Raw genomic sequence first — 21,790 nt, forward strand, 5'->3', positions numbered from 1 at the left:
TTAGGGAACAGTTTTAGTGGCACACCAGGCTGACATTTGTTTGAAGTCTATTGTTATGCAGGGTTGCTAATTAGCTGAACCTAGCCTAGCTGGAAATCTGAGACTCTGACTCATAGAAGGAGTGGAGATGGGAGGAGTAACTTGGTCAGGAACTGACAGTAACAAAATTGCTCTTTGTAAAAAGTGTTTTTTATCTCTGTAATTAGGTGACACTTTTCCAAGCTTCTTTCAGAAAATGTGTAGTGCATCAGTATGAACAACATTTGTAAAACTCAGTGCAGGACAGTCAATGACACTTAATCTACTGACTGTTAAACATGGGAATATTTTTCAGGTTTTCCATTCAAAGTGAATGGAAGCCTGATCTGACAACAAAAGGTAGGGCAAATTGTTCTCACAATCTGACCTGTCAGACTGCATTTTGGGACAGATTTAGCCTATTATGTGAAAATAGTCTCATGGGGATGTCTGCCCCCATGAGGGCAGACAGAAGAACAAAAAATATAAAAATAAGAATGAATATTTTTTGGATTAAAGCAGCTTTGGGAGGTGCATAAAACCATGACTAGATAAAAAAATATATGTTTTTTTATCATTTGCCTGTAGTGGTCCTTTAAGGAGTTGCATTCATCAGCTTGCTTAATAGAAAACAGAAGCTTTCAAGTCCTCAATTTCAACTTCACCAGCATGAATGCATAAAGAAGTATTTGATGGCTGGTTTAGGAAAAAGACCTTGATTGTGATTCTGAGAAATTATTTATTATTTTATTTATTTAACATTTGTTTGCCAGGATAGTCCGACTGGGCAAGTGTCCATTTTCAGCGGAGTCCTGGGGAGAAAAACTCCATACGTTTACAGAAAAGAAAAAATTACAAAAGAGACATTACAGAGTAGTAGCATACAGATTCTAGACTTTACAGCCGTTAGTATACAATGAGGATATTCCCCCTTTTCATTGAAAATGCGAGTGTATTGCCCTACCTTATGGATGTTTCCTAAAATGTTTTGACATGCATGTTCAAATTAACAAAAAAAAGACTTGCCAAAATTAGGAGTGCTCTAAAGGCATAAAAACTGCCTTAGCAACACCAGTAAAACCACTTTTGCCACTACCTACCTTCTCCATTCTCTCTCTCTCATATGGTGGGACCATCCTAACCAGTTTTCAGGATACAGTTAAAAATAGGCTGGGGGCATGCTATAATAAGGTTACAAAATTTGCCACCAACAAACAATACTGCAGACTACCACTGTGTTGCCCTTAAGGCTTTGAAATGGCTCGAACTGCCTCCCCATTTAGATTACATACAGCTTATCACCACACACATTATTCACAAAGCTAATGAATGCCCTACTTTTACTCCTATTCTCTGTTACTGTCACCCTGATAGACTACTTCGGTCTAAAGAACATCATCATCTCAGCATATATAAACCCCACAAATCCAATGGCCAAAGTCTCTACTCATACTCTGTCAGTAAAAAATGGAATTCTATCCCCCTGCGAAGTAGATTTACCTTTAACCTCTTCTGCTTCAAACTACTACTAAAAAGACTACTAAAATAAAACTTGGCTCTTCTCCTGCACTACCCCAAGCAGAACTGGTCTCTCCCTCCTCCACCAACAGCATACTTTGACTACGTTCTGAGAGAAGGGATTAGTAAAGTCTATTTCTAAGGCAAAACAAATATATTTTGCCTAGATTATATTTTCTAGTCATCCCTGTTTTAGTGTACTGAGTGTATTTAATGTCATCTCTATGAACTGCAACTTGTGAATACATTATCTGTTGACAATGTTCATTTTCAGCTTGTTATAGCTGTCCAGATAGTTAGCACTATGTATGTATAGGTTCATACTGTATGAACTGAGGCAAACTTTTAGTTGGTTAATATGTCATTCTTGTGTATTAGGCTTTATAGTAACTGTTTTTAACTGTAACCATATTATGTCAATGTGGAGCTTTTCTCCCCGGGTGTATGCCGAAAATATAGTATCCCAGTTGGACTTTCCTGGTAAACAAATGTCAAATAAAAACTAAATAAATGTTTTCACAGCCGTCATAAGTATACATGGATCTGAAACTTTTCCTGTCTGCTCCTCCGCATTCTGGAAAGATGGTTGTGGGGGAAATCCTCAAAAGAAAATATTATGTCATGTTTGTGGGTCCCCTGACCAAGTGCTAGCTTTAATGCTACTATTTATAGTCTGTACAAATTATATTTATCAAGAAGTATGCAATATGACCTTCCTTGTTCTCTGTATCACACATAAAGAGGAATTAGTACAGGTGTTTAAACAAAGTTGATATAACAGCTTTATTCTCATAGTGCATGATCATTGCTGAGAACAGCCAGGACTCTTAAAGATAAAACCCTTATATTTGTTTGTGCTAGCAAGGGTGCTGCAGTCTTTGTAAAATTCTGAGAAGTAATGGATTTCATATGTTTTTCAATAGGTGGAGCTAGAGCAAGCTTTCTTTCATAATCAGCCCCCTTCACTACGTAGGACAGTGGAGTTTGTAGCAGAAAGAACTGGTTCAAACTGTGTCAAGCATATCAAGTAAGTGATGGTACAAGTTCTTGTTAACATGCAAACACCATTTATGAGTGATCCATTGCATGCTATACCTTCAAAACTTATGTTGACTTCTGTAGTGCAATGGGCCCCCAGTCTAAAATTCATTTTCAGTGTGGCCTTTCAAACACTTGAGCACATCCATATCTGTATAACTGTTGTCATTGTTTCACTGCAATAGCATCACTGCCTTTATAGTTAGTTTCAGTGCCTATTAAGCCTTCAGTCCCACTTTGCAACAGTGGGAAGAGTATTTGTATTTATCAGGGACCCTATTCTCTTTCTTGGCATCCCTGATAATCCTTGGCTAGCCCTTTTGGAGATCCAACTTAAAATGAACAAATGTTACTGTTTTTGCTTAATTCCACTTTTTCACTTGGTGTGTAGACTGTTCTTGCCACAACTCTGATGCCAAAGCACAGTTACAGATAATAAGCTTAATTTGCAAATGTTCAATTGCAGCTAGAGCTGACATCTGGGAAATGACAAACATTTGCTTACAGAGAATAGCAAATATCAACACAAGCTTTGTTATACAAATGTCAATTGGTATGCATATTATTGAGATTTATTACACAAAAGTTGCAACATTCTTCCAAACTGTGTTGGCAATTTATAGCATGCATGAATGCAACATCAGAAATCTGATGTGTAAATTTTCATATTTACAAAAGGAAGCATTCCCCAGTGTTTGTGTATGGGGAAGGTGATTTAATGGTAAAGTTATTGCAAGGAATGGTGGGTTACATTAGGTAGGAAAGTCAAGCAGTTAAAAGTGAAATAGAACTTGGTCTTTGTCTGTAAACAGGTGCACATGCATGTTTTTCATTTATTTGTAAGATGTTCTTCATCTCACATTGCTGCAGTCCTTACATATGGGTAGTCCGCTGTCCTCGGTCGGCCCGAATACCAAAGTATAAGGCTGACGTCAGTCAAGGCGCTTAAAACTGACATCAGGACGTCAGGGTACAAAAGCGCATGACCGACGTCATATCCTCAGTCTTTTTTGCCGCATGGTCTGATGCAGAAGCAGCGTTGCAAGTGCCGTTCGGCGTTCTGAAATTTTTCGAGTTCGGAGTTTCAGACCGAATCAAAGTTGGCTAAGTACCCCGTTGGGGAATATTTTGTTTTTTTCTTGCCTCAGTGTTTTACCGGATGTCAGAAAAAGTGAATAACTGTATTTCTTGTGGGAAACAGATACCGCATAGGGATTATCATTCTTTGTGTATTCCTTGTTTGGGGCCTGAGCATGACGTTGTTGGGTGTCGCTTTGTGCTAGGTTCAATAAGCGCACTATTGCGAAGGTTAGATTGTGCTAGGCTGGTCTTCGGAAGCGGTGCAATTATAATATGCTGTCGGATTCTCCGGCGCGCGCTTCTTCTAAGAAGCGCAAAGACAAAGCAGTTAAACCCAGGCAAGAAGAGTCGTCCGTTCCGGACGTCGGTTCTTTAGAGGTGTCTGTGGAACCGGTGGTTCCGACGGAGGCTTCTCTGGAGTCCCAGGGGGAGACTTTGATATTGCAGGATGTGGCCTCTCAGGAGGCAGGTCAGGCTGAAGGGGCTTCCCAGGTTACTGTTCTCCCCTCCCTTCCTAGGGTGGTTAGGCCCTCTCCTTCTGTTTCCAAGGCTTCTCCCAGAGGCAGGCCAGGTTTAGCTTCTGTTGGTGTCACTCCTAGTGCAGCAGGGTCTGTGCCCAAGAAGCACATGCTTAAAATGGCAGAAGATTTGATTACTCTGATTAGAGGTTCTTTGCCCCCTCCTGATAAGAGGCCTAGGGTGGAGCCAGAGTTGGGGAGTTTTGAGCAGGCTTCGGATGTTTCTGAGTCTTCGGCTGAAGACTTGCAGGAGTACTCTCCTTATTCTGATTCTGATGCAGATGATTCGACTCTTTTTCAGAGACTCTTCATTCCATGAGGGAACATTTTAAGTGGGAAGGTCAGGACTTCTCTGATTCCAGGAAAAGGCTTAGGGAATTTTTGCTTTTACCCCAGCATAGGCCCTTGGCTATACCTCCTGTTCTGGATGTTGTGGAAGATGTGTTTGCAGAGGCTTCACTTAATCCTGATTCTCTGCCTCCTGCTCCTGTTAAACCGGATAGGTATTACAGGGTGCCTGAGGCTCATAAATATCTTTATAAGAGTCCTAGGGCGGACCCAGAAACTGTTAGTCAGGGACCTAAGGGTGTCAAGGCCTCGGTTGTAAAAAATCCGGTTCCTCCAGATAAAGAGGCCAGAGCTTTGGATAGATGGGGAAAGAAAGTCTATACATCTTCTACCCTAGCTATGAGGGCTTTGAATTGCCAGTTTCATATGTTGAAATATCAAAACTATCTTCTTTCTCAATTGAAGTCTAAGGTGGATGCTGTGGCGGAAGGCATCGAGTGTAAAGAATTACAAGATCTGGTGCATGTTTCAGAGCAGGTGGGTAAGCATTCTTTACAATGTGGTTTTGATGCTGTACAGGCCTCGTCTAGAGTGGCTGCCACTGGTTCAGTTCTTCGCAGGCATGCATGGCTGAGGGATCAGAATTTATCTGACCATGTTAAGACAAGGATTTTGGATGCTCCTTTACAGTCTGATGTGTTGTTTGGTTCACCTGTGGAGTCAGTCTTGAAGAAAATAGGCTAAGTCCATGCAGGCTGTTAAAGATTTTTTGCAAGTACAGCCTCCAAAGTTTAGTAGGAATTGGCCTGCTAAGGGGTGGACGTATCCTTCTTATGATTCTCAGTCTAGGGGTAGATCTAGACGTGGTAGGGGCAGAGCTCAGAGTTCTTTCAGACCTAGAACAGGGAGTTCACCTGCACAATCTTCGGGTGAGGGCAGGGGCCAGTCCTTTCGTAAACAGACCCAATGACCTACCTTTTCAGCTGCCAGATCCTTCTTGCCTGGCAGCTCCTTTGGGAGGAAGGTTGGCACTCTTCAAGGAAAATTGGAATTTGATTACCCAAGACAAATGGGTATTGGATATCATACACCGAGGTTACAAGTTTTATTTCCATGCCTTGCCTCCTTTCAAAGGCATGCCGGACGTTCCTCCTCAGCAAAGACTAGAGGCTCACAAACAAATTTCTCTGCTACTTCAAATAAGGGCCATACAACCGGTCCCTCTGCCAGAAGTGGGCCTAGGATTTTATTCTCGCCTGTTCCTAGTACCAAAGAAAGGGAACACGTGGAGACCAATCTTGGATTTATCTATCCTCAACACATATCTGGACATTCCCAAGTTCAAAATGTTGACGTTACAACAGCTTTTACCTCTGCTGGGCAAAGATCACTGGATGGTGACTCTGGATCTCAAGGAGGCTTACCTTCATGTTCCTATCAGGCTCAGTTGCAGAAAGTATCTGCGTTTTCGGGCTGGGACTTCTCATTATCAGTTCTCTGCATTGCCCTTTGGCTTATCTACTGCGCCCAGAGTGTTCACGAAGGTTCTGGCTCCAGTGATAGCTTTCTTCAGGCTAAGAGGAATACAGATCTATCCTTATTTGGACGATTGCCTGATTCTGGCCCAAGGAAAGGACGAACTTCTTCATCATTTACAGTATGTGATAGCAGTGCTAAGATGCCTGGGGTATTCTGTGAACGAAATAAAGTCCAGTCTAGTACCCTCTCAGGACATGTGCTTTCTGGGTGTGAGACTGAATACAGCATCCCAGATGGCCTTTTGACCCCGGACAAACAAAAGAATCTTTCTCTTTACTTCCATCAATTGTCTCATCAGTCCAGGCTGACTGCAAGGACAGTCCTTCAAGCCTTGGGGTTCATGGCATCTTGTATTCTGGTACTTCCCAATGCCAAACTGCATATGAGGAAGCTACAATGGTATCTCAAAATGTATGGACACAGCACTGCCAAGATATGGACACTGTCATTCAGATAATACCTTGCATTCAAAAGGAATTTTTGTGGTGGGCTCAGGAATGTCACCTAAACAAGGGACTCTCTGTGACCCGGCCAGAGGCGAGTCAGATTCTAACGACAGATGCCTCAGACAAAGCTTGGGGAGCTCATCTAAATGGAAAGTGGGTACAAGACACGTGGCCTGCCAGACTTCAACATCTGCATATCAACTTGAAGGAGATGTTAGTAGTCCAATTTGCATTAATAGCTTTCAAGGATTTACTTCTTCCAGGGCAGGTGTTGGTTCTAACAGACAACACAACTGTCATGTGGTACATCAACAAGCAAGGGGGAACGCATTCTTATCCTCTATGCAGACAAGCAATGATTTTGTGGGAGACTGCTCTCAGTTTACAGCTAAATCTTCAGGCAAGGTTTCTGCCGGGAGCACAGAACTCCTTAGCAGATGTGTTGAGCAGACAAATTATGGATCCCCACGAGTGGAAATTGGATCCTCATGTATTTCAGAAATTGACAGTGTTATGGGGAACTCCAGACATAGATCTGTTCGCTTCTCCACTAAACTACCAGCTGCCAAAGTTTTGCACAAAAGGTTTCATCCCACAGCTTGGAAAGTGGATGCTCTCTCATTCAATTGGAGCAATCTTCATGTGTATGCCTTTCCACCTCTGCCTCTCCTCCCAAAGGTACTCCTGAAGGTCAGACAGGACAAGCCAAAGATGATTTTAATAGCTCCAGATTGGCCTCGACAGCACTGGTACCCATTACTGAGAAGTCTGGTACAGGAGCCTCCATGGCCTTTGCCTTCGATTCCACACCTGCTGTCTCAGGAGAACAGTCATTTACTCAATGTCAAACTTCACTCTCTACATCTAACAGCCTGGCATATTCTGTTTTAAACCCTGGAGGGTCTCAGCTTCCACAGCAAGTTTTGAATGTTATTTTGGAGGCCAGAAGGCCTAGTACAAGGAAAGTGTACGCAGATAAATGGAGGAGATTTTTATTTTGGAGTACAGCAAAGGAATTTGATGTTTCTAAGCCTAATTTAAGTGTGGCTCTTCAATATCTTACTGAGTTACTGGACAAAGGTTTGTCCTTCTCCTCTATTAAGGTTCATGCTGCAGCAATTTCTGCTCACTATGACTGTGACCCACCATTGTTTTCTCATCCTTTGTTTAAGCAATTCCTTAGAGGGGCAAAGAATATAAGACCCCCACGTAGAGCTCCTACTCCTGCTTGGGATCTCAATTTTGTGTTGGAGAAACTCACTCTACAACCTTTTGAGCCTGCAGCTACTGCCGAGTTGAAATATTTATCATGGAAGACTGCTTTTTTGTTGGCCATTACCTCTGCGAGAAGGGTTTCTGAATTACAGGCCCTTATGGCGGTTGAGCCTTTCTTAATTTTCCATAAGGATACGGTATCTTTGCGTACTAATCCTTCCTTTATGCCTAAAGTGGTTTCTAGTGTGGCTTTAAACCAAACTATTCATTTGCCTACTTTTTATGCAAACCCCAAAATAAAGGGGAAAAGATTTTGCACACTTTGGATATACACAGGCAGTTGCGATATTATTTGAGCAGAACTAAAGGGTTCAGGCAGTCTCATCAGTTATTTGTTTCATTTGCTTTGGGTTCTCAGGGCAAGCCTGTTTCAAAACAAACTATTTCTAAGTGGATTGGGTTTTGTATTGCTTTCTGTTATTCCCATCATGGTAAGGAGATTCCAGCTGGGATTAGGCCTCATTCCACTAGGGCTACTGCCACTTCTACAGCTTTTTAAGGGGTGGCAACTAAAGATATTTTGGAGGCAGCTACTTGGAGTTCAGTGCATACTTTCTCTAAGCATTACCACCTTCCACTTTACTCTAAATCTAGGGCTGGTTTTGCCACTGCAATTTTACAGGGCATTTTGGCAGCTCCTAATGCTTTATAGTTTTGCCATCCTCCCTTACCTCTGCTTTGGGATTCTACCCATATGTAAGGACTGCAGCAATGTGAGATGAAGAACATAGTACAGTTTTGTACCTACCATAAATGTAGATGTTCGAAGATCCACATTGCTGCAGTCCAATTTACCCTCCCTCCTTCCCCTCTGTAGTTAGAGGCGGTTGTGTGGTTTGGGTTGTGAATATTGTAAATAGGATTAGTGCAGGGGTGGTTGGTTGGTTTTTTGCTGTCTTTTGGTTTTGGCCTTTCTTTTTAGGGCCTTCTGACATCTGGGGCAAGAAAAGACTGAGGATATGACGTCGGTCATGCGCTTTTGTACCCTGACGTCCTGATGTCAGTTTTAAGCGCCTTGACCGACGTCAGCCTTATACTTTGGTATTCGGGCTGACCGAGGACAGCGGACTACCCATATGTAAGGACTGCAGCAATGTGGATCTTCGAACATCTACATTTATGGTAGGTACAAAACTGTACTTTTTTTTTTCCCTGAAAGTGGAGGAATTCTGAAGGTAAACAGTTCCAGTTGGCTGGGATAATTTTGCTAAAGGCTTTTTCTCCAGGGTAAGCTGCTGTTTCAATAGGGGTCTAATAAATGTTAAGCAACTCTTATCTTCACTTCGGATACAGTAAGGGAACAATTTGATTTGCAGTTTAATTCTAAGGAATAGGTGGAAGCTGCTGCTAAGTATTTTGAGTATAAGGGATAATGATGTATACAGGATAATGATGAAGGATGGATCATGTGATGGATAGATATTTGACCTTTTCCAAGGAAATGCAGACGTACAGTACTTGTGGAGAAAGGTTAATTAAATCTACAAGCAGCATTTATGGTTGTTTGCATTTTCTTGGTATTGTGTGGAACAGACTGAGATGACATGGAGTGCATATTCAAGTCTAGATTTGAAGGCATTTTTCTGCAAGGACCTGCTTGGCTTTTTTTTTTGTAAGATAGCTACAGATGTAATATGCAGCTTTGAGTTAAGTAGTAACCTTTGTAATGGGGTTTAAATGACAATGATTGATGTAACATCGAGATGTTTGCAATTCTCTGCTGTGGAAATTGGTTCATTGTTTGGCATCATGAGAAGTAAAGGAGATGTTTTAGTGAGTTTGCTTTGTGTACCAAAGCACTTGGTTGCTGTCTTGGAGGCATTTTGGGTAGGTTTGTTGCTGGTTACCAGTTATATAGGGAAGAGAAGTCCTTTTGTACAGTGTTCTGAACCGACACTGTGGTTAAGCCTTCTATACGGAGCTCACATTCAGTATTCGGTAAAAATGTTGAATTTGTTCAGCAGATTCAACATTTCACCTATGTGATATTTTGCGATTTGGCATTACTGTTCGAGGTTCTGAACAGATTGTTTAAAATTTCAAGAGTTTGATAGTAAACCATTCTACCATATACTAAAAGTAACCGTACATAGATTGTTCATTTCCTGACTCCTCTTAAACCTCATTCTTCCTCTAAAACATTTTTCTGCTTGTATTAGCACCACAATTTTCATTTTTTTATTTAATTTCCTCCTACCCTCTTCTAAAGATCCCACTTCCTGTTTTTTTTTATCTCTATTACAATATTAACTATTTTAAGTATAGTTTATTTAGACTTTGATTTTTCATTTTCTATTAATTACTTTTTTTGCAGCCACAAATATTAAACATAAGGCCTTACTGGGTCTAGTCAAGTCAGATCCTGTATCCCAGTTCAAAAAAATAATTTCCATAGTTCCTCATTTTCTTGCCCAGTATTCCTGACAGAGTACTCTGTAGAGATTTTTAAAAGTCTGCCACCTCTTTACACACGGAGAACATATCCTCCCAGGTACTGCTTTCTTCTGCGTTACACCTCCCCTACCTGAGGAAAATTGTTTGTAGTCTGCTTGGGATATAAAAATACTAATGCACTTCCAAGCAAAAATCCTAGATCTTCTAGACTTTGTTGCATATTTGGGAGCTATACATCAATCCTCTAATTATTTCTTTGTGAATTGCTTACCCAGCCTCTTCCCAGTCCTTTCTATCCTCCTCTGATTCCTGTAATTATCATGCAGTATTTTATATCCCATACTAATCATCCCTTGTTTCAAACAGTTGTTTCTCTTCTAGATTCTACTAAAAACTACTCTGTCATTGCTAGTCTTTCACTTAGGATCCACTTCTTCCTACCTTTTTACCTAAACTCTATCTGCCCATGATAGGGAAGGCAAGCTGTAGCCTGCAGTCCAGATTTATTCTTTGCCTCATCCCATTCTGTTACGTTTCCCTCTCTGTTTGCGCCCAATACTTTGGCCCTTTGCCAGTTTTTTCCATTAAATTCCATCCCTGTATTGTCCATTCTCTGTAGCTCTAATTGCAGTCATTCCTATCAGCAGAATCTCCTCTATCCATTCTCGTTTTAGCTTGGTTCTTAGAATATGTTCTGCTACTTTATGAATATAATCTGTGTGGTTGTTATCTTTAAGGATCTTCAACCAAAGTTCCATTCTCTCCTTATTTCTTGAAATTCCCCGCTGCTTCATCATAATCCCTTTTCACTTATTTATAGCTTTCTGCTCGTGTTATATGTATGAGTCTTAACTTTGTAGCTCCAAAAATATCCCTTAAAATCAGGTATTCCTAGACCACCTTGTTCTGTTGGAAGGATCAACTTATCCCCACTTGCCCTCTTCCCCTCCCAGATAAAATCCTTCAACTTATTAGTATTTACTGTCCACAACTTCTCCTCTGGTTGACAAAAATATGCCTGACCTGTATAGAAAACTTCTTTTCTTCTTCTTTTAGCTTTTTCCCGGTTAGGGGTTGCCACATCGGATCATCTGTCCGCTCATGATTGGCAGTGGAGTTTTACAGTGTCGAGTTGCCAGCACGGCACCCAACCTTACACAGAAGGCACACACACACACACGCACACACACCTAGGGTCAATTTAGAGTATCCAGTCTACCTACTGCATGTCTGTGGGATGTGGGAGAAAACCGGAGCACCCGGAGGAAACCCACGCGACCACAGGGAGGACATGCAGACTCTGCACAGAAGGCACCCCAGCCGAGAATCGAACTGGAGAACCTCTTGCTGTGAGGCGGCAACGCTAACCCCTGCACCACCGTGGCCACCCTTGACCTGTATATAAAACCATTTTCCCTGCTTGATCTTGCTATCCATATCCATAAAACAGACAGTTTCTCACTTTTTGTGTTATCTTTTGCATACTGTGTTCGCACATATCCTTAGATGCCATAACATAAACCTTTTTAACCGATACTCTTTAGTATTTAATTTTATTATGTCCCCAGAAATATACTTATTACTGAATCAATGTGTCTTTGGGTGAATAGTTTACAGATACTGCCTTTGTTTTATCTTCATTAATTTATATCCCCAAAAGACTTGAAACTGTCTTAGAATGTTCCACAGCACTGAGATTTCCTTTTCTGGTTTTATCAAATACAAAATAATATCATCTGCAAATAAAGCCAGCTTTTCTTGAATTGAGCCCCTTATTTTCTTTGCCAGTGGCTCTAAATATAACACAAATAACAAAGTGGAAAGACATCCCTCCCTGGCTCCTCTGTTTAGATGCAACTTATCTGTGAGGAACCCTCCCGCCTTAATTTTTGCCTCCAAGATCTCGTATATCCTTCTGTTTAACCTTATTATTGTATCAAGAAATGCAAATGTTTCCATTGTCCTACTTACAAAATCCCAGCTTACTCTGTTGAATGTTTTCCTCTGCATCAAGACCCACCAACAGCAAAGATATTTTCTTAGGTTCCGTTTCCCTGTGGATTATAATGGTTCTATTATTGTCAAATTTTCATAAACTTTCCAAAATATCTCTACTTAACTCTACAGGATCTCAGGTTACTTTTCTTATTACAATTTCCCTAAGTTTAGCAACAACCCTTTCTACTTTCTGTTGCCTAAGTTGTGTTAAAAGTCTGTGTGCAGTTGAGTTATAAAAAAAAAATGGTTGCTTTACAATAGTGTTTCTAAACTCATGCATATTATCCAGATACTCCCCAATTTTCTCTTTTGCACTCTGCATTTGATAGTCTCTCCTTTGTTCTGTGAAATCCCCCTTATTAATTTTGTCAGCCCCTCTAAATATTTCTAGTAAATTCTTAACAGGTATTTCTTACTCACTAGCTATAACTTCTGAAGAAATTTCTATCTTCCCTAATAACTTTTGAATAATTTCCACCACCCATTCCTTAAATTCATCTCTTAAATAGGTAGTTGGGAAGAGCCAATGTCTCATTTGTACTTCATTACCCTGCATTTTTATCTTAGCTGATTTTTGGTGTATGATCTGAAATAGTTATTGGATGTTTGTTGAAGCTTTAAATTAAATGCACGTTCCTGTGAAATATAATTTCTGTTTGGTCTAGCCCAGTTATTTTATCTTGGGGAATATGTAAATTCTATCAAGGTTCCTAGCAATGAATTCACATCTTCCATATGAAACTAAAGTTATCTCCTCCTGCTTTCTTCATCCCAGAATATTTTACTTCATTTTTCTTTTGTGCTGAAACCTAACTAAATGTGTTAATATTTTACTATGTTTTGCCATCGGACATTACTATTGTAGACTGTTCGTAAAATCCTGTTAATCATTGTAAATTATTGTACTACTGTAAACTGTTCTTAAAATCCTGTTTAATCTTTGTAAATTATTTTTTGTCTGAACTCTTTTGTAATAAATACTGTTGTTTTTGTGGAGCTTTTCTCCCCGGGCCTCCACTGAAAATGGGCCCCAAAGCCCAGTGGACCTCCCCGGTAATCAAACTGAAATAAATAAATAATAAATATGTCCTTAAATTTCTTCAGAAATCTACCCTGTCATAGTATTTTCTTTTCTAGGTCCCCAAGTAACATCCTCACTGTTACAGGTCATGTTGCAGTCCCCTCCTGTAAGTAATATTCCCAGCTGAAATATGATTATTTCTCCCAAAAAGTTTCCTAAGCACCATAATAACCATTATAGTGGAATATAAACACATGCCAGTAATCCCTTACTACCACAAATCTACCATTACTGTCTTTTTTTCCCTCTAATATTACTGTCAGAGCCTCTCTAGTAAACACTTCCCTTTGTCCCTGATGCTTTGCTGAATATCCTTCCTGGAATCCTTTCTTACATGCTCAGTTCTTTCTAAGTGAGTCTCCTGTAGCATTGTTGTTTGTACTCTGCGTTTCTTAATATAATTCAATACTCTTTCCTTTTTGTGCACACCTGTGTGGCCATTCACCTTCTAAAATAATGTGTTTAGCATAGCCATTATGATAAGAATTTATTATTCCCACCTATTATATACAACATATTTTTCAGATGTCGATCTCCAGCTTTTCTGTTGCATGCACCCACTAATGTGTGGCAGGTTTATCATTTATATAATTGTTTTGTGTCATCTCCAGTTAAATCTCTGCTGCATTTTACAAGATTTTAGTTTTTGTTTGAAGATTTTCATTAAAAAAACACATCCCCAGAATTCTGCCATACTCTATTAACTTAAAACATAACAAACATTGTGTACATCTTCAAATAATGAAGTTTAACCCACATGAAAGGATCAATTGTCCCAAATAAATAGTTGCACCTAGCCTAAAATTAAGGCTATCAGTGTTCAGGCACATCACGGTCTGTATTCCTACTTACACTAATTGCTGTCTGTTCTTGTGTTATCTTTATTCCCTTCCCAGAGGTGAAGGATCTTGGATGCTTTCAGAAAACATTATCTTTTAGCCTTAAAAAAAGTGAACTGGCTAGCTTTAAATAAAACCTAATTATATACTGTTCTATTGAATGCATTAAAGTATTTTGTTACCAAAGAAGTTGCTGTCTATCTTGTACTCGCTTCCAATAATTTTGAACTTTATTTGTACTGAACTGCTTGCTCTTGTACTTTTTAATTTTGTTTCCCACAGTAAGCAATGTCCAGACTACTTGATTTATTGCCTTCACCCTTGTCAGCTTGTTTCGATGGAAACATAAGATCATAATTTAGAGCTGCCCTCAGCTTCAGATTTCTCAACTGGCACTGGGCATTTATTTGCTTGGAGAAAACTTATTGCATTTCAGTCTCTCAGCTGTTTAAAACCTAATTGCATTCACAAAACATTTGTCATTAGATTAAGCCAAGGGCATTAATCCAGACATTTGCTTATGTAGAAGTAAAAGAAAACATTTCAGTTCTACACGTATTATAATCAGTGCACTTTTACATCCTATCCCTCACTCCAGCAGCCCAAGATTTACAACCTGTTGTCTTAAACATGATTTTGTCCGGCCTTTCAATTAAGAAATCATGCTGTGGAATTCCAGTCCAATTACTTATTTGTGCTTTCATAAAATTAATATAGTCTCTTCCTTTCAGTTTCTCTAGTACAGCAAAAAGTCTGGGGTTTTCTTTGTGTACTCTGTCCTCTAACGCTACCATTTTTTTTGAAACAGCTGTTCTTGAGCAGTCTTATACTCGAGTTCCTATCAGCATTTTGAATGTTGAAAACGCCGAATTTAATTTCATCGAACTGAAATGTTCAAAATCTCAGAAGAGCGAACTGATGGAACATCGATTTCTTTCCCAGGGAAAGAAATTGGTGAGTCGTCATCGGAGTTTGCTATTTCCTCCACTGTGGTGCGGTCTTGGAGTTGGTATATTTAAGTAGGGGGGGTGTGGGGACACAGCCCCCCACTTCTGTTATGTTTAAAGTATTAAACATTTTTTTTTGCATGGAACACAGATTTCTTTCCCTGGGAAAGAAATCGATGTTCCGTCAGTTCGCTCTTTTGGGATTTCGAACATTTCAGTTCAATGAAATTGCATTTGGCGTTTTTAGCATTCGATATGCTGATATAGACCCTTGTACTCAGCAAGCCCTTTCTTTTTCAACCTCTAATTTTTACAGTTTTATCAATTAATGTTTAAAGCTTCTTCCATTTTTTTCTATCCTTGTGTTATTTGATTTCATATATTCTTTCCGTGTCTCATTTATTTTAATCATATCTGAGCGCATAAGACTTATGTTTTCCTCCAAATTGCTGGAAGCCATCTCTTGTACCAAAGCTGGAGCTTAAACTGATTTTTGCTAAACAGCTGCAGGATTCTTACCAGACAGTGTTTTGCCTTCACCTTTTCGGGTTGGTTTTCTTTAAGGTTCTCTAAATTTCTTCTTTGTTGGTAGCCAGGCGATATACTTAGTAGTAAGTGAATTGTAATCAAGTTGACAATATCACTGGTTGTTTTTCAGTTTTATATTCACATTGGGAGAGAGAAAACTAAGCTGCTATTCTGTGTGCAGCCATCTTAGAAGTCTGTTTAGTGTATTATATTTCTTTAGAGTTTCTATTGAAGTGAATTGTCTGGGAAATTGTGGCATGGGTTCAAGCAGAGATGAGAAGAATTAACTGCGTATAAGATCAGTCTGCCAAACAGTGTGTGAATGTATGTTGCAGATTGGAAATATGTATTCAACATAAGTGGCATGCATAATAAGTGGGGAGTAGTAGCTTTTAATTAGAATGACTGTACTGTCAGTATTCACATGGAAAGTAAATGGTCTTAGTAATAGAAAAAGAAAGAGTGTGTACTCTTTTGTGGTAGTAAAGCTCTGAAGGGCTTTATGCCCAGGCTTGTCTTTTAGTCAGCTGTGCTTGAGCTACTTGACAGTTTGGGCACATGGAAGCTGCCCTCAAGCATTGGAAGCTGGCAGGCTGTTCTATCCTTGGCAGGATATAACCCGTATAGCTAAGGCTACCACAGCAGTGATCATTAAAACATCTGCTGTTATGGTAAGTTCAACTTACACAACTGTACTGTAAGAAATATGTGAATTCATTAATGAGAATTCTGACAGAATTTTGCATATTATTTTGCCATACACAATAAATGGTTTAGATAGGATAGAAATTTTATTTCACAGGAGTATGTGCATTTAATTGAAAGCATTAAGACCCATCCAGTAGCGATAGCACATTTATTTATTTGTCTTTGTTTGCCAGGAAAGTCTGACTGGGTAAGACATCAGAGGCTGCCTGGGGAGAAAAGCTGCACATACTTGTGTTATGTTTACATCAAAAAAACAGGAACTCTGGTTATCCATGTTTGTTGACACTTTTAAACTAGGAGTTATGCTTAAATGTCCTTCTGATATGCAGAAGCTGCAAAACGAAATAACGTGTTAATAGCTAGTACACTGAAAATGCGTTAAAACTAAAGGCAATATTATGGTATTTAGCAAACAAACCCTCTGCCCAGCTTATAGTATAGAAAACATCCACTCCACAATGAAGATTTTGTGAGAGACCTTGAAACATCGTAGATAACTCCCTGTGTTTTGATTATCATGTTGCAAGAATGTTTAGGACGTCTTTGTCTGACACAGCTGATTCTAAAGGGTATTTCCTTCAGATCCAAAGAAGTCGTCATCAGTTAAAGACCTCTTACTTCTCCACAAATCAAACAGTGCAGTGAATGCTAGAACCAGCTTTCTGAACCTGCTTCAGCAAATAAACAGGTCTTGCTGGAGAAAGATTTGTCTCAATGACTACCCCTTCTGTTGAACAAATTACCTATCCCGATCAAACAGTATGGCAGATGCACTGTCTGCCTTTAAAAAGAAATTAAGTAATTGGATGGGTATTTATAAAATTGCTTCAGTATAACTGGCCTATTACTCAATGAATAATGATATAAGATCTAAGGGTGGGTACTGGCAAAGTGTAAATGGCCACATGGCCCATTTGTCTTGTACAGTCTTATGATGCTATGCACCATTGCAGGGTGATTGTGTAAAATGAGACACTAATGCTTTCCTGCTGGTCTCATAAGAGTGCAAAGAATGGTCCATGGAAATAATTTGATAGTGTTTGGGGAAGGTATAAATTCAGAATGGATAGCTAATGAGTGGGATAAAATGAAAATGAAGTTTAAAAACATAGAGAAAGACAGGAAAGTAATATGAACTATATAAAGGGGTTGATAAAACAAGAAATTTTGCAGAAAGCGAGTCTTGACAAAAAAAAGAGCAACTGTGGAGTACTAAAGGGGAAAAATGAAGTATTTGGATAATATGCATGAGTTTAGAAAGGTTGCTGTTAAGCATCTAGTTTTTGATAACTGAGATCAAAAGCTATGAGCATAATAGCATGAGCAACAGAAACTGGAAAGGATTGTGGCCAACCTTTGGAAATCTATGGCAACAAAATTAACCAAAGGCCTAATATATGTATATGTGTGTGTGTGTGTGTGTGTGTGTGTGTGTATATATATATATATATATGTATATATATATATATATATATATATATATATATATGTGTGTGTGTGTGTATATATATATATATATATATATATATATATATATATATATATGAGATATAATTTAGAAAGAGATTTTGGAAATGTTATGAAAATTTATGTAAAACAGTATAATGGAGAAAACAGTTACAAATGGAAATATTAATGGAAAAGTTTTTTATACCAAGGTTAGAGGAAAATGGAGGCACATCAATTAGCAGCTAAGCTAGGAAGAGATAAAAATATGTAATCTATCAACAAGGAAGTCTGCAGGAACAGACATTATTTCTTTGAAGGTTAGGAGGGGCAAAATTGATAAAGATTTGGAAGGCTGTGTTTTAAGTGTGCATGGGTATCAGTGTCTTGGAAGAAACCTGTGGAGGCTGTACTCCCCAAGAAGGGTAAAGGCCCTTAAGATGCAGCTTCCTGTAGACCCATTCAGTTTTAAACTGCAATTATAAAGTGTTTATAGCTGTACTTTCTAACAAATGGAAAGGGTTTTGCCAAAATGAATATACAAAGATTAATGTTTTTGTGAAGGGGAGGCAAACTGTTGAAAACCTTAAGACAATAGTAATCCAGATTAAGTAGAGTGTAAGAAAACACTGCTATTGTTGGTGTGTCTTGATGCAGAGAAAGCATTTGATAGAATTAACAGATATTTTATAAGTAAGGCAATAAATGGTTCAATCCAGAAAGTGGTAAGCACTAGGTAGCCTATCTACCACAAGAGGAGTGGTTTCTGAAATTGTAGTTTATTGGCTGTTTGGGAAGTTTTTTCCATGTCTTTCAACTTTCTCGTTTAAAAGCCTGAGTTTACACTTGTTTCCTGCCTTTCCTGTAACTACTGTAGTCCAGATACAGACTTGCTGTATCCAGTACTGTTTGTAAGCTTCTGAGCAGTGCCAAAGTCTGCTCTTCAATTTGTTTCCCTTAGATCTGCTAGTTCTCTCCTCTCCTGCACTTTTAGTACCTTATTAGTCAAGCACTTTACCAGATTTCTTGCAGCAATTATTGTAGCACACAAAAGTGCTACCAGCACTAAACATTCTACAAGGAAACCACTCCAGTACATATTATTAATGTCCACCCCTCCAGGCATGTCTAAAGGTCATTTCTCCTATTAACCTGGTGAGCTTGGGCATCCTGAGGCAATGTAGCAACTGCTTCATATACACTGACAACCCTCTCCTCTTACCTCTCAACACTCAGACTTGTGACAGATGCACTTGTTATAGCCAAATTGGAAGCCACGCACTCTCCAGCCAAGACTGGAATAGCTGGTCAAGAGGAGAAGGTCAACACTTGCATCTCACCACATGGAATACACAGCCCTCTAGAACACACACCAGCACTGCCTTCACATAAAAACACAAACCACACACCCATCTTCGTGGAGGCTCTCAGTAAAAAGCTACCCAAACAGCAGAGACCTCCAAGGCCGAAGCGCACTTGACCACCACAACACAACACTAATCACAAGAGAGACAACTCTCCTAAACAGTGTGGCACTCATCCAAAGCCCCTAAGGCAAAACAGCATGCCCAACACACTAGTCATAGGTGACTCGATAGTGAGGCACACTGATGTCTCGCTTACTGGGTTGAATAAGGAGAAAGTAACAGCTACCTGTCAGGTGCCAGGGTTCACCACATAACGCATGCACTCAGGTCCCTCAACAACAGGTACAAATATGACTGTGTCATTGTACATGTGGGTGTGAATGACCTGAGATGTACCTCCCTGGACTGCATGAAAAAAATACATGAAAAGAGCCATGGAGGAGCTCTCGGATTATGTATCCCGTACGGGTATGACCCTAGCCCTGAGCAGCATCACCCAGAATGATACTACAGTACAAACAGAAAATGCTTGATTTCAACAACTGGCTAAGTGTCTGGTGTCATTCTAAGGAGATCCAGTATCTTGTCTGCCTGGGATGACATGATTGACAGACCTCGATGCTTTGCCAGAGATGACCTGCATCTGTCGCCTCTGGGCTTCTGGATACGGGCCAAGGCTTTTGCCACCCCTATAGTGCCTTTTTAGGCAGTGCTCCAAAGACCAAATTAACACTGTAACAGCTATAAACAAATGCAGTCTGAGGGTCATGCTGCTCAGCGCTTGAAGTCTACATCTCATTAATCAAATGATTTCAGTTAAACCGGTACTAAAGTTAAAACAAATGAATGTTTATATATATATATATATATATATATATATATATATATATATATATATATATATATATATATATATATATATAGATATATATAGATATATATTTAGATTTATATTTATTTATATATATATATATATATATATATTTTTTTTTTTTTTTCTTTTTGGAAGGGTTTACATGAACTGTTGCTATATGTTATGATTTTTTAATACTTTTTAATCTGCTTTTTCTTAAATTGCTTTCTTTTTATGAACTGAATCATTTTTATTGGCTGTGTGATAAGTGTTGTAATGAATTGGCAGTGTATAAAATGAGTGGTGATGATCTTCGTGTTTCACTATTGCAGTCATTACATTTGGGTTATCCTGCTGGCAGGTCGGCCTGAATTCCAAAGTCTTGGGTCCTGCGTCGGTTGCTGTCACCTCATGTCCTTCAAGAATGCAACTGCAGTCATAACATGTGGGTTGTCCTGTCTCAGGCAGCCCAAGGTCGGCCGGATTCCAAAGTCTGGGTCCGACGTCGGCTGATGTCGCATTTCTCTCCGACGTCAGAGCGGCTGGAGTACATAAGCATCAGCCGACGCCATTTTCTTCAGTCTTTCTTGCCGCGCGGTGCCCGAAGCAGAAGCAGTTCGCAAGTGCCGGTCGGTCAGCTCCTGTATTCTACGATACCGAAGTCATCAAAAAAGCTAAGTACCCCGTTGGGGACCTTTTCTTGCCTCAGCCGATGTCAGAAATTACTGAAAAAGTTAACAATTGTATTTCTTGTGGTAAACAAATACCTCATAAGGATTTCCACTCTTACTGCCTCCCTTGCCTGGGCCCAGACCACGACGTCTCGGCCTGTGTAGCCTGTGCTCGCTTCAACAAGCGCACTCTCAGGCGCCGGGCGGAGTTCGCTGAAGATTTTTTCGGCGATATTTTTGCTTACACCATGCCGTCGGATCTTCCGACATCGCAAACTCCCAAAAAGCGAAAAGACCGGGACCAACATCCTCGGCCCGCGTCTACCACCGACTCCACGCCAAAACCTAGCGCGAGTGCTCCGGTTCCCTCTGAGACGGTCTCTCCACCGCTCTGAACCGAAGACTCCGATTCCAGACATTACTCCGACGCCAGTTATAGTTTTTCCTCCGGATACTGAAACCGAAGAAATGCCCGAGACCATTGCTGTAGACAAGGTCACTCCTGCACGTGGAGCTGCCAGGCCCCCTATGGCCATGTCTATTAAGGCCTACACTAGGGCTAAGGCAGCCAGCAAAACAAAGCATATTACTTCTAAATCCTTACCTCAGCAGACTCCAGAGACACAAATTATGTCCATGGCTGCTGATTTGATTTTCATGATCAGAGGTTCACAGGCCCATCCTGAGAGAGGATCCCAGCCTCCTCCTGATAAAAGGCCTCGGGTTGAACCCTCTGACCCTACTCCTTCAGATGAAGATTCTGAGGGCTCTATCCACTCGGATAGCCAGGAAGAGCTCTTCCAGACCTATGAGGACTCGGATGCAGAAGATTCCATCCCCTCGGCCTCCCCTCCTGAGGATATTTCTTTTGGGGAAGTTCTACACACCATGAGGGAACATTTCAAGTGGCAAGGTCAGGAATATTCTCATTCTAGGAAATGCCTTAGGACTTTCCTTAAGAAGCCTCAGCACAGGCCCTTAGCTATTCCTCCTGTACTTGATGTTCTGGATGATTTGTATGCTGATTCTAGTGCTACCCCTGATTCTCTTCCTCCTGCTCCAGCCAAGCCAGACAGGTATTACAGGGTCCCAGAAACTCATTCCCATTTATTCAGGGCCCATACTGCTGATTTGGAAACTATTTCACAGGGGCCTAAAAGAGTTTCAGCCTCCACCTCAAAAAACCCCTTGCCCTCCAACAGGGAAGCTAGGTCATTAGAGAGATGGGGCAAAAAGGT

At 40.1% G+C, this 21,790-nt stretch overlaps 1 protein-coding gene across 1 annotated transcript in view; it reads left to right on the forward strand.

Moving 5' to 3' along the window:
- Positions 1 to 21,790, forward strand: part of CDAN1 (codanin 1) — a gene marked incomplete in the record, with an annotated part of 1,645,523 nt that overhangs the window by 1,109,411 nt on the left and 514,322 nt on the right. Inside the window, 1 exon segment of the mRNA XM_044074210.1 lies at positions 2,460 to 2,563. Coding sequence (XP_043930145.1) covers positions 2,460 to 2,563 — 104 coding nt within the window.

The sequence above is a fragment of the Protopterus annectens genome, chromosome 6.part0 (assembly GCF_019279795.1).
Source record: "Protopterus annectens isolate FY-2018-M chromosome 6.part0, PAN1.0, whole genome shotgun sequence".
Taxonomy (NCBI): Eukaryota; Metazoa; Chordata; order Ceratodontiformes; family Protopteridae; genus Protopterus; species Protopterus annectens.